General features: G+C 44.0%; 1 protein-coding gene across 1 annotated transcript; it reads right to left on the bottom strand.

Moving 5' to 3' along the window:
• Positions 1-1505: 1505 nt before the first annotated feature.
• On the bottom strand, positions 1506-10552 carry clu (clusterin). Its single transcript, XM_017411728.3, has 10 exons — positions 10417-10552; positions 6656-6818; positions 6414-6562; positions 5266-5436; positions 4987-5157; positions 4333-4540; positions 4118-4258; positions 3176-3396; positions 2102-2274; positions 1506-2030 (listed from the first exon to the last, which is right to left on the bottom strand). Exons 2-10 carry the CDS (start codon positions 6771-6773, stop codon positions 2018-2020), a joined length of 1365 nt encoding a protein of 454 aa, XP_017267217.1. The 5' UTR covers positions 6774-6818; positions 10417-10552; the 3' UTR covers positions 1506-2017.
• Positions 10553-13010: the final 2458 nt, after the last annotated feature.

The raw sequence follows: 13010 nt of genomic DNA on the forward strand, positions 1-13010 counted from the left end.
GAGGACCCCCGGTTCTGGAGGATCCCCGGCCATGGAGGACCCCCAGCCCTGGAGGACCCCTGGCCATGGAGGACCCCCAGCCCTGGAGGACTCCCAGTTCTGGAGGACCCCCAGCCATGGAGGACCCCCAGCCCTGGAGGACCCCCAGCCATGGAGGACCCCCAGCCCTGGAGGACTCCCAGTTCTGGAGGACCCCCGGTTCTGGAGGATCCCCGGCCATGGAGGACCCCCGGTTCTGGAGGACCCCCAGTTCTGGAGGACTCTCGGTTCTGGAGGATCCCCGGCCCTGGAGGACCCCCAGCCCTGGAGGACCCCCATCCTGCAGGTTTTAGTTGTTTCTCTGCTGGTTTGAATGAGTGAGTGATTAACAGGCCTCTGCAGGACCTGAAGAAACAATGAAAACACGCAGGATGGCGTTCCTCCAGGACCAGGGATGGGATCATCTGCCTCCATCCTCCGCCGTCACTTCAAGCACCAACCTTCTCTGTGGGCCTCGCCTCCCTAACGCCGCCTGATGAAAAGGTGAACGTCTTCATCGCTGCCACCACCTCTTCACTCTCTCTTCTTCACCTCTCTCATGGTCTGCCTGTTGCTTTGGGTAGTTGACCCGAGTCGTTATAAATTCATCCATTCATCACCTCAACTCCTCGCAGGTTCATCCGTCCATCTGCCTCTTCCACTCACTCATTCATGACCGAACTGCTGCAGCTCCTTCAGGTTGGATGGATGTTCAACAATCTTGAAACCAAACCTGAGATTCTCAGTTGGGTTGAGTTCTGGGCTTTGATTGGACCATCCAGCTGTTTGTCCCGTTGCTTCAGCTGTCCTCAAACACCTGGAAGACTCCAGGAGGTTCTTCTCTGTGGGGATGAGAGGTGATGTTTGGTATCTGACCACAGGTTTGAGGAAGCCCAGCTCTGTGCAGCTCACAGTGGCCCGATGGATGGATGTTCTCATCTCTGCAGGAGAGCTGCAGCTCCATCAGGGTCATCTCTGGCTTCCAGGAGGTTTCTCTGATTAAAGCCCTCCTTACCCGGTCTGGCACCTTTCTGTTCCCTGATGATGGATTTATTGGAGCTCTGTTTGATGGAATATTTGTTTTTGTAACTCGACCCTGATCTGTACTGTTCCTTGGGCTTCATGATGCCCCTTGCTTGGTGGTACCTCGCACTTCTCGCAGGTTTTTGTCTGGTGCTTTTTCTTTGGGCTCATTTGACTCCTTAACTGCTCACAGTTGGATCCAATTGAACCAATTATGTCTCTTCTGAGGGTCGGAGTTGGGGCTTCAAAGCAAGGGGGTTGAATACTTATGCATGCACCACTTTTCAGTTGCTTTCGTATTTTTATAGAATTATTTAAACACTCGTTTCCCCCCTTTTTAACCTCAATAATCTGGAGAATCTTTGTAGACATGTTTCCCCTCACGTCAGGGCAGTTTTTGAAAATTTGAACAGGTTTTCAGAAAAGCAGAAGCTCTGAAAAATAAAGACACGAGGCAACACTTGGCAGGTTTTATTAAATCTATTTATTGCTGTTTAATCTCTTAAACCGCTGACATTAACTCCAGTAAAACAACCACCTCAAGTAAGTATTTGAGCACAGTAACGACGAAGATCATTAAAGTCACTGCAACATGAGGGATACACTTTGCTGTAAATGTGTGCAGAAATGATCTTAATGAACTATAGATAAAATGTTTCGAACAGCTGCACTGATTGCCCTAAAAATACAGAAAATTTTATGGCTTTTGCACAGAAACCAGCTCGCACACACACTAAAAGATCTTCCTGTGTGTAGGAGGTTCTACAGATGGATGTTTCCTACTAAACGTCTCTTACAGCAGGACTAATGTGACGATAAAACCCGTGGAGGTTAAACTGTTTGTTTTCATGGCTAAAGCAGGACTCGAACCTCAGGATCAGCGCGTTAGCTTCAGGGTTTCAGGCGTGTTTTGATGAGTTCGGAGCGTTTCCTCGTCTGCAGAAGCTGAAGGTTCGGGTGGGAGTCTGGGCGCAGCTCATTTGACCACTCTGTGGGGAGAGCAGAGAGATTAGTTTGGGTCCGTTCCGATCCGAACGGCAGAAAAATGTCCTCCACTCACACGCTGGTCTCCTTGTAGCGGTCCAGAGCCTCCTGAGCCAGCACCTGGGAGAACTTGGGGTCGGTCCAGGGGATGTCCCTCGGCACAGTGAAGTTCATGGCCGGGGAGTCGAAGAGCTGCACGGACACCTTGGTTCCTGCGGCCTCCTTCTGGTTGGCGTCCTTAGACATCACCTGCAGCGCACACAAAACGTTTACGATGCTCCGCCGAACACGGAGTTAGGTGGGGAAAAAAAGGACAAATACCAGCTAAACATTTAGACATTCTTCCCTTTCTGCATTTTGTTCACCAGATGATTATTCTACTGGAAGAAAAAACCTGGGAGATGGTTGCCGCAGCTAATCCAGCCTAAAGATGTCGATGACTCGATCAGTTTTACACACAATCTGAGCACCAATAGATCGCTCAAAATGGCGGGCGATATGCTTTTACTATTTCATGTTTCACCGTGCTCTACTTTAGGATTCGTTTTGTAAATCTTGACTTCCAGAATTTTAATCTCTGTTCATTCGTAGCGTTCAGCAGAGCCACGGTTAACAAGGTGGAGTCTGGTCCTCTGGACGGCTTCTTCTTCGTCTTTTATCCAAAAGTCTTCTTCAGGCTGAGGCGCTGAAAGCAAACTCAGCCTCATCAGCAGCTGGTTGATGCCTAAAACTAGTTGTTAACGAACAAAAGGAGGACCGTCGTTAGGACCCTGAGGGCTGTCCGAGGGGGACGGTTGGACACGGTTGTCTTCACTAAGATGGCTTCCTTTATTCCTCTCTGAAACCGTCTTCGTCCCTGAAGGAGTGAGCGCCGGCCTGCAGACAGGAGTCCTGGCCTGATGACGCTGCTCTTCATCCTTCAGCTTCGTTTCCCTGATGTGTAACTGATCACTGTCCTCCTGGCTCGTTACTCTGTTTGTGCCAGGGGACGGAACCAGTCTTCTCTACCTGGAATACTGAGCATGCATCAGGACAACTGATCGTTTACTGTCTTTACTAACTAACTAACTAAGGATATTCAGATGCCACCTCTGCCCACAGAGGATGAGGATCTAAAACAGAAACCAAACGGGACAAATAGGAATCGTACCGCCTTGACGTGGAAGATGCCGTCCTCAGTGTTGTTCACCAGAGACGACACCCAGCCGAACTGCTTGTTGAGCATGTCCACGACGGAGGAGGTGTTGAACATCTCCTCCTCGAACCTCTTCAGCATGCTGTTGTACTGCCGGGTGAAATGCTCGGCCAGCGCCAGGGACTCCTCCAGCTGCTCCTTCAGCGGGCCCTCCAGAGGCTTCTTCCCCGAGCAGTCTGCCGGGCAACGAGCGGCAAAACAGGAGGGGGGACATATTGGTCTGGGACACTTTCTGACCGCCGGGCAGTTGTTCAAACAAACATTTTATTAAACAATCTGAGTGGGTTAAAATGGTCAATCTGCAGTTAATTATTGTTACTCGCCATTCACACTATTTCCATTGTTTTTTGCAGTTTCGTACTTCCACATTTTGTGCTGTTTTAGCTGCTCGTAACTCTAAACGTTCAGCTGCTGGGGCTTGAAACTTTTATACTTTACAGAATATTTGACTTTATCTACGAACATCTTCCCCACAAAAATCCACAGAGATCTCATCAAATCCTTCAGAAACAGTTCTCTACGAAATCTGCTTCACGACGCCTGCCGTGTTTTTGTCTTCTTACGTGACTTTTAGCTTTTAGCTGCAGCTCTGCTAGCCTTTTTCTACCTTTTAGCTTTTAGGATTTAAAAAGCTACGTCTTCCGGAGAGCTTTCTCAATCCAAAACTGGATCAGACGTCCCGGATGAGACGCAAAACGTCTTCAGCTACAGAATAAGTCCTGGCTCACCGAGAAGCTACACCAGCTTTAGCTTTTAGCTGGCACTTTGCTACTTTTAGCTTCTAGCTTGTGTTTCGCTTCTTTTAGCTCTACCCCCTCAGTTTCAGCTTGTTTCAGCGGCCGCTCGGCGCTCATTGAAGCGTTTTTTCACGCCGGTTATTAAAGTCCGCTCCCTCACCGAGATGCTGGATCTCTTTGCACTTCTCGCACTCGTTGCGGAACTTGAGGCAGCCGGCTGAGTTGCGGCGAATCTCCCTGCAGGTCATCTTGCCGCTGCCGAAAGGCCGGGTGATGATCACGTCCTCGTTCACGCCGCCGTCTGCAACACAGAGCAGCTTTCAGGGCCGCGCTCGAGGTCAGGAGAACGGCGCCGGTGGTGCAGAAAAACCTTACCCTGATCGGTCGGAGGGTCTGAGTCCAGGTCCATCATGGAGTCAAAAGAGCCGAAAAGGTTCCGGTCCATCCCCATCATGGGGGAGAACAGGCTCTGGAAGTTGGGGAAAGGATTGTGGAACAGCGTGTGGATGCTTCTGCTGTGACGAGACATCGGCGCCAGGAATTTGGGGAAGAAGAACATCGGCGGGTGGACGTGATCGGCTACCTGGGGGGTCAAACACGGGAAACAGGCCGATGAGGTTCTGCAGCGGCGCCACACAGACCACAAAGAACTCATCGGTTACTTTAAATGGTTTTAATGGACCAGAAAGAAACGGGCCACCCAACCTCACACTTCCTGCCCCCACCTGACCCTGGTCATGCTCACGAGGAGTTTACAGAGGCAGGGTTTTTCTGATCTTCTGGCGAGCTCGGGCGAACTGTAGCCTTGGTTTCCTGTTTTTAGTTTTAGCTGACAAGGTTGGACATGTTGTATTTGAGCCACCGTTGCCTTTGTGTCGTCTCCAACCTGTCTGCCCGTTCTCCTCTGACATCGTCCACACGCCTGGTTATTTTCTCCCTGAGGTGCTGAAAACACCGTGCTGGACACCCACGCCACTTCAGGAGGTCCAGTTTTTCTACGGTTATCTGCTGCCGGGAGCTGAGCCGTACCTTCATGCTGTCTGAGAAGATGCTGTCCACGCCGTCTTCCATCTCCGTGTATTTTTCTTCCAGGTCCCTGAACTCCTTGTCCTGCCGCCGCCCTTCCTGCTCCAGGGTGTCAATCCGCTCCCCGTTGATCCAGATGGACAAGGGGGAGGTTCTGTTCAGGACGTCCTCCAGCTGCGGATCAGAGGAGGGAAAAGATTCAGCTTCAAACTGAACCCTGAACATCTTTTTTTTTTTTTAGTTAAATGAAACTGAGAGAGCTGAGTTAAAGCTGCGTCCAACCTGACGTCCCACCAGTCCAGATCCGCTGCTGCAGGTTCTGGAGTAATATTTCACGCAGGTTTTCTTCAGGCAGGGCTTACACTCCTCCCACAGAGTCTTCATCGTCTCATTACAGACCTCCTCCTCCTTCTCCAGCTTGGCCTCCATCTCCTCCGCCGCTCGGATCGCCTCCTGCGTCCAAACAAAACAACTTTTGTTAAACTTATTCTGTTTCTCTACTCGTCTTACCATCTGACTTCTTCTTCTCTTCATAGATAGAAACGTTCGGCTCGTTCAGGAGATCTGTGACGGGACTTTTGTTTTTTGTAACTTTTATACTTTTCAGTTTATTCAACTTTATTTGCAAATATTAACCCGTAAGAAATTCACTGAGATCTCTTCAAAAACGTTTTTCTTTTAAAAAATCTGCTTCAACAAACCGTTTTTTTGTGCTACTTTTAGCTTTCAGCTCAGCTTTTGAATGTCTTTAGCTTATAGCCTTTTGCTAGTTTTAGCTTTAAGCTATCCCTTTTGGTTCTTTTTTATCTCACTTTTTGCTATTTTTAGCTTTAGTCTTTTTGCTACTTTTACTTTTAAGCAAACCTTCTGCTTCTGTTTGCTTTTAGTTAGCTTATTGCTACTTTAAGCTTTTAGCTAAGCTTTTGTTAATTATAGCTTTTAGCTAGCCTTTATCTACTTTTAGTTCTTAGCTAAGTTTTTGCTATTTTTAATGAGCATTTTGATACTTTTAGACTTTATCTACTTGTAATTTTAAGCTAACCTTTTGCTACTTTTAGCTTTTATCTAAGCTTTTGTTAATTATAGCTTTTAGCTATCCTTTTGCTACTTTTAGCTTTCACCTAAGTTTTTGTTACTTTTAGCTTCTAGTTACTGTTTTGCTACTTTTAGCTTTAAGCTAGCCTTTTGCTACTTTTGGTTTTTAAATAGCGTTTTGCTATTTTTAGCTAGAAATTTGCTACTTTTAGCTTTAAGCTGATGTTCTTCTTCTTTTAGCTTCAGTTTCAGCTTCTACATTTCTTCTGTTTTCCCGTTTTAAGCTATATTTCAGCTGTATTCTGATTTACTCACGTCTCAAAAACGTCTGACTTCATCTTTAAATATGTTAATTTAATTTATGCCTCAATTTGACACAAATCTGGGTTTTTTACGTCTTTCTGCTGCTTCGTTTTCTCCAGCTCGCCCACAAACTTCCTGTGGTCGTCGGAGTGTTTCTGCATCACGCTCTTCATCTCCTTCACGCCAGCGATGGCGTTTTCGATCTGCTGGTCCAAGTACTTCTCCCCCAGGACGGAGATCTCTGGGAGTCACAAAAAAAAAGAAAGGGAACGTCTCCCGGATCACCAAAGAGTCTCCTACTTTAAATTTAGGGTCATTTGCTCCGTGAACTCACCGTTAAGCTCGTCCTTGGATGGAGGCAGAATACAGCTGGCTGAGGCCAGAAGAAGAGCCAGCAGAGCCAGGGACCCCCTGGACCCCTTCTTCCTCATCATCATCATCATCATTAACATCCTCTCTGACTCTAAGACGGAGCAGCAGGAAGTAATGAGAAAAACCTGGAAATATAGAACATAATAAATGTATTTATTGGATCTTAAAGTGGTGTAAAGTTGCTGTAATGACTCCAGGCGTCCAGCAGGGGGTGAAGCTGAAGCTACGCAGAGGAAAAACGAGACGCTTAATCAGCAGTTTTCAGCGTTACTCAGCAGAACGTAAGAACAGCTGATCTTTGTGTTTCTCTCATCTCAGTTTTTCGATCATTAAACACGAGGACGTCGTGACCAAGCTGACCTCGGATCAGCTCCTCCCATCAGCATCACACAGCAGAACAGCAGGGCCTTTCTCTGCTCGCCCGGCGTCTTTCTTCCCCCCCTCCGTCTCTCCCTCTCTCTCCCTCTCTGATGTGTTTCTTGGTCAGCTGCCCGTTTATTAACAGTGGCCGATTCGCCGTCCCCTCCTCGCTCAGACACACAAACACAAAAAATGGACAAACGGGGAGGAATTTATCGAATGGACGAGCTGGCCTTCTCTCGTCTGAGTGCAGATTTTCCAAAGCTGGGTGCTTTTCTCCAGGACTCAGTTCAGATTTTCCCCTCTAAACACACATCTTCCACATTCAGCCTTGGAAACGTGAAGTTCATCAGCTGCTGGAAGCTTATATTGATGAATAAACGCCCGTCGCCATGGCAACATCTAAAACTGATGAACTGTAAAAGTATACATAAACACAAATACGAGCCTAATAAGTACTTTCAGGGTTGAAGTACTTAAAAGCATCTTTTGTTGTTTTGTTAGCAAAATATCTCACGAACCTCTGAACAGATATCAGTGAAACTCGCCTGAACGTCGACGGCCGATCGACACGATTCAAGATGTCCGCCACGGCAAACCGTCCTCAAAAACACACCCAAAAGAAAAGGGGGGTATAACTCTGTCGGTTCTGCAGAAACTGAGCTAAGATTTGGTGTGGTAGTAGCTGAGATTGATCCTGAACTCCTGATCTGAGGGCTAACAGAGTGGAGTCAGCTCTGTGTGTTAGTAAAATATCTTCTTTATTAACTTTTGACGTTAAGCTGGTTCAAGATAACCTCAGAAAACACGAAAATGGTTTAAATTCAGTGAATTTTTACTGGTATTGTGCTAAAATCTGTAGCTAGGAGTCGTTCACATCATGTTTTAATGAAACTCACAGGAAGTGTTCACGCCTACAGCTGTCTGAGACAAGCCGATTCAAGATGGCTGCCACAGCTAATCGTCCCTATGGCTCTGATGTGGTAGTAGCTGAGAGTCTGAGCTCCAGAACGTCTCATCAGATCTCACATTACTGCCTGAGATTTACAGGGTTTCACCAAAAACGGCGCAAAGTTTCTTCTCTTTTCTCCAAGGTTTGCTTTTCGTCAAATGGAACGAGTGAAAGCATCTTTTCCTGCTCCTCTTCGGTGAAGAAGTGCTCCTTCGTTTACCTTGCATCGACCGATGCGACGAACGCTTCAGACATGGTTCAAGCTGCTTCATGTTATGTAACAGGCTGCGTTTTTGTTTTTCCTGGCAGTCACCTGCTCGCCCACCATCACCTCCCGTTTCCACGGCAACAGGAGGAGTGCAGCGCGCGCCGGACACGGTGACGTTAAGTCTTTCCAGTCTTTTTTTAACCGTCACAGCCGTTTGTGATTTTATCCGTTTCAAAAGCCTTCCCCATCACTGACTGAAAGGATCGTCTTTGAACAACATCGAATAAAGTTAATAATTTAACGACTTCCTCGCCTGTTGCTGCGGTAACAACTGGAAGTTATACAAACTAGAAGCACTCAGAGAGCAAACCTCTCCACCCAGGGTCACGATCTGGATCAGAACCAGAACTTAACCCCAACGTTTCCTGAACATTTCATCCGGATCTGTCTGTTAGTTTCTACCTGATCAGACAAACAAACCACCGGAAACTTAAGGGTCACCTGTGACCTTTGACCCCATGAAACCTCAAAATCAACAGAGATCACGAGGTGTCCAGCCGAGCAGTTTGACAGTGTTCGAGTTGGAGCACCAGGTCAGCTGTGATGTTGACCTTTGACCCTGAACTCTGAGTAATCGTACAGACAGAGGTAATGAATCCTGAAACGCTCTAATCTAAAATGTGGGTCGTCAGCGTCACGTAAACACGAATGCAGTCACCTGTTTGAGATTTTTTTGTTTTTATCTGCAGTGAAACAATAAAAACTCGCCACTGACTCCTCCCCGTTTGACCCACCTGTCCAGGTGTTTTAACGCAGCAGACACAGAGAGGGGGGGCAGAGGGGATCGTTCTGTAAACGGCTTTTAGTTCTAGTTGTTCTGTTTTCCTTCGGTGGTAAAATCAGCGCGATTAAACCTGAAAACTGCCGGAAATTTAAACAAAAAAATGACCAGAATGAGAAAGTCAGATCAGGACAAACGGGTCAGAGCTGCAGCTGCAGAAACCCTGGTTTCACAATCCAAATACCTCCACTCATCCGCTCCAGATGTGGGCTTGTTTTCAGAACAAAAACACTTAATATTTAGCAGCGATAAAGATTCAATCAGGGCTGAAATCACTCATTAATAAATCACTAAATTACTGAATAATAGTTCATTTATAAGCTAATTAAAGCCAGGCAGAGCATCTCATCTGGGTCAGTTTTAGTAACGGTCTCTGGAGTTTAGTCTGCAGAGAAAACAAGATGTCAGATGAGGTCAAGCTGAAGCACTTTAGATGTATTTTTTGAGGCAAAATCGACAGTTTGCTTGAAGAAATGAGAGTTACAAAGCTGTTTTTTGTGCAAATCCTCCACATTCTGCACAGATTAGTGCACATTCTGAAATATTTCTTATTTCTGCCTTTTTATGTCCCAGTTGCCCACCAAGATGTGTTTGCACAGATAAATTATTAACATCTCTCCTTTTGTTTTATATCTTAAATGATCAGATTGATATCATGTGGCGAGGTGAGGTTTTTAGTTTCCCAGAGGAGGAAAACTGATGATCTGAGCTCTATTTTCTGCAAACGGGGACGTTGGTTTTCGCCTGGCCTCGTTTCCACCTTATTCTGGGTGTTTGGGGATTTGTGCACGCAGAGGATTAAGTTGTCATGCAGTCATGGAGGAAAAAACTCAAGGTCATTCCTGAGCGGGGACTGTTTCAGAACGGGCTGTCATATTCTGTTAGCAGAATAAAACATAAAAACCTGTGTTAATATCAGTTAAAAAGTCAAAAAGCTGCAAAGTTTTTGGTTCTTGTCGCAGCTTTACACTCCTCTCCTTTAGGCAGCTTTAAAGGCTGAAATAAATTATAAGTAAAGCAACCACAGCGTGACGTCATCGGCCCTAATCCATTTGTTTTTATCCATAGATGGAGGTCACACCCATGAGTAAGCGAAATAAACCATAAACGTCAATTTTAGCTGAAAAACAACTGAAATTATTAGGAGGCTTTAGATTTATAATACTATATTTTACAATCTGACATCTAATCAGCTGAAATTTATAACATCCTGCACTGTTTATTTATGTTTTTTTACTGCAGCACTCAGAGGATGAACATAAAAAGCTGATTTATCCTGATGAGCAGCACCCAGCTGCAGAGGCTTAATGAAATAAATAAATTAAAATGAAATAAAATAAAATAAAAGCCCCTCTGACTCACCTCTGTTTGTTTCCAGGACCGTCTGGAGCTGCACCAGAGCTGCTGCTGCCTGTATTTATAGGCCGCCGGCGGATAACGGCGCAAACGTGATTCAGAGAGAAAGTGCGCTGCTGCTGCGGCATCCACAGCGTCAAGCCCCCGCAGTGAGAAACCAGCTTCCGGTTTGACCCCTCAAAATAAAACTGCAGGCGCGTTTAGCGTTCGGCTTAAATCAAACAAATCAACCGTTTTGGTGCATCAAAGCAACAATAAGCATCGAGTCAACTTTTAGAGTCATTAAAATAGATAAATATTTTCTTTATTTTGAAAGTTCGCTCAGATGGAACATCTAACTTCCTACTTAACATTTCCAATTTGGGAGAAAATGTTTTAAACGTTAGTCAAAGTTGCACAACAAAACGTGTGCTTTAAAAAAAGAAGACTAAAGATGCTGGTAGGCACCTTTTGTTAAATTTATAGAAGCCATAATTTTTAACTTGTTTTTGACAACATGCTAATAAATGTTAGCTAAGGGTAGCGCCATTTCTATGTACAGGTTAGCTTAGCTCAGCTTAGCCTTAATATCGAAACTTCCGTTTACCTCCTAATAACAAAGCACAATGTTGTTTTAACTTTCAACATAAACTACACAACAAGCCTTATTGAAAAGGAAGACTATGAAAACTATAGTAGGCTTATTTTGTTACATTTAGAACAAGTGAAGCCAAAATTTCAACTAACATGCTAATTTAAGTTAGCTAGTTGCTAACGGTAGCACCACTTTCTCTGTACAGGTTAGCTTAGCTTAAATAGCTTAGCTTAAATAGTTTAGCTACTCCTGCTTAACGTTCACTGTACAGGACAACAATCATCAATATTTAATTACTGTTTATGCCTGTAAATTGGAAATATTTAACATAAAACAAAATTTTTTTTAACACAAGGCTCACTATTTAATATAACCGTTTCAGCCCTGCAAGACTTTAACCAAAGCGCTTTAGATGGATGACTAATTTGAGATTGTATGGTTGTAAAAATACACAATCATTAAATAATATTAATTATTATTAATTTGCTTTAATAAAGGACCCAAAGCCTTTTGCAAAAACAGGCCATAATAGTTTGCTTCTATAAACCCATATAATCCCATCTTCTGACCAAAATTATTATTATTATTATTGTTCTATTCCAATAATAGCTGGGATATTTACATTTAGCAGCAAGTACTTGTTTATTTACCATCATAATGTTTGTCAAACAGGGTCTGATGTATTTGGTGAAAGTTACCATATGATATTTGTTCTTACTGTAAAATAAAAAGTCTACTAAATACTTCACATTATCTATATCACACAAATAGTTTGAAATGATTAAATGTCCTCCACAATTTAACCAAAACTTTTATTTTGAAATGGGATCCATGTTCCTGTATTTATGATGCGGATCTCCTTTGGTTTGACTGTCCCAAGGCTTGAGGACTTTTCTAGAAGTTTTCCTGATTTATTGGCAGAACACAAAGCTCCTGAGCAGAGAGGCAGACTGTGACTCATCATTTAAAGCCTGTTTTTTTACCCACCACATTACGCTGCACATACAGTTTCACAACAGATCCGGGAAAACAGCTTCGAACTGGAACCAAAAACACAATCTGGACAGGTCGCTATTTCATCACAGGGCTGAAACAAAAAAACAAACAAATAAACAAAACAATCATGCAGTTACAAGCCTTAATTAAGCTAACACGGACTGTTTTGGTACAAAAGCGCAGAAAAACAAAACAAGCCGAACACAAAAGTTCCTTCAAAGAGTCAAACTGGGAACCTTACTGCTGTGATCATCTAAATCCGTATATAGTTTTATTTATTTGAGCTAAATATTTAAAAATTAGAAGCATTTGATGCAGTTCCAACTGCTTAATAATTAATCAGTTCTTATTTTTAACGACTTATGTTGGTCCTGTGACATTATGCACGTGACATCAACTTAGTTTAATTCAATTTAAATAAACCTTTTTTCAATCCAAAGTGATAAACAAAACAAAACAAACAAAAAAATAAACAGAAACATAAAAATAGGATATATTTAAAAGAAGGTGGGCGTCGATAAAAGCAATAAAAAAGGCAGAAAATCACAAATTAAAACAATAAAAGTGATGATAACAAAAACTATGTCTGCAGTAAACAAACACAAACTTTATAACCAAATTAAAGTTACATTAATGTTCTTTTTTATGCTAAAACTAAACTACTCCCATAATATTTAATTAAACATCATTTACTGTGAAACCTCTGCAGCAGGACAAGTGAAGAAAGGTCAAAGGTCGTGAGGTGCAGCAGGTTCCTGTAAGTTCAAACTCAGATAAATTCTTTAATCGTGATGTTTGGGTCGTTACAGAGGCTGGAGCTTCCAGTAAAACACACACACACACACACACGCACACACACCCAGCCATAATAACACCCATTCTTCCGGTGTGTGTCAGCTGCTGTCATGTCTCTGCAAAGCTGTGTTTAAAAGCTGCAGGTAAACATTTTCATGTCGACTCCAACTGTCCTGACGTCGGGGAAAACGCCACTGCCTTGCAGTTAACCAGAGCAATGCTGCTTTGTTATGTA

Source organism: Kryptolebias marmoratus, linkage group LG19 (assembly GCF_001649575.2).
Source record: "Kryptolebias marmoratus isolate JLee-2015 linkage group LG19, ASM164957v2, whole genome shotgun sequence".
NCBI lineage: Eukaryota > Metazoa > Chordata > Actinopteri > Cyprinodontiformes > Rivulidae > Kryptolebias > Kryptolebias marmoratus.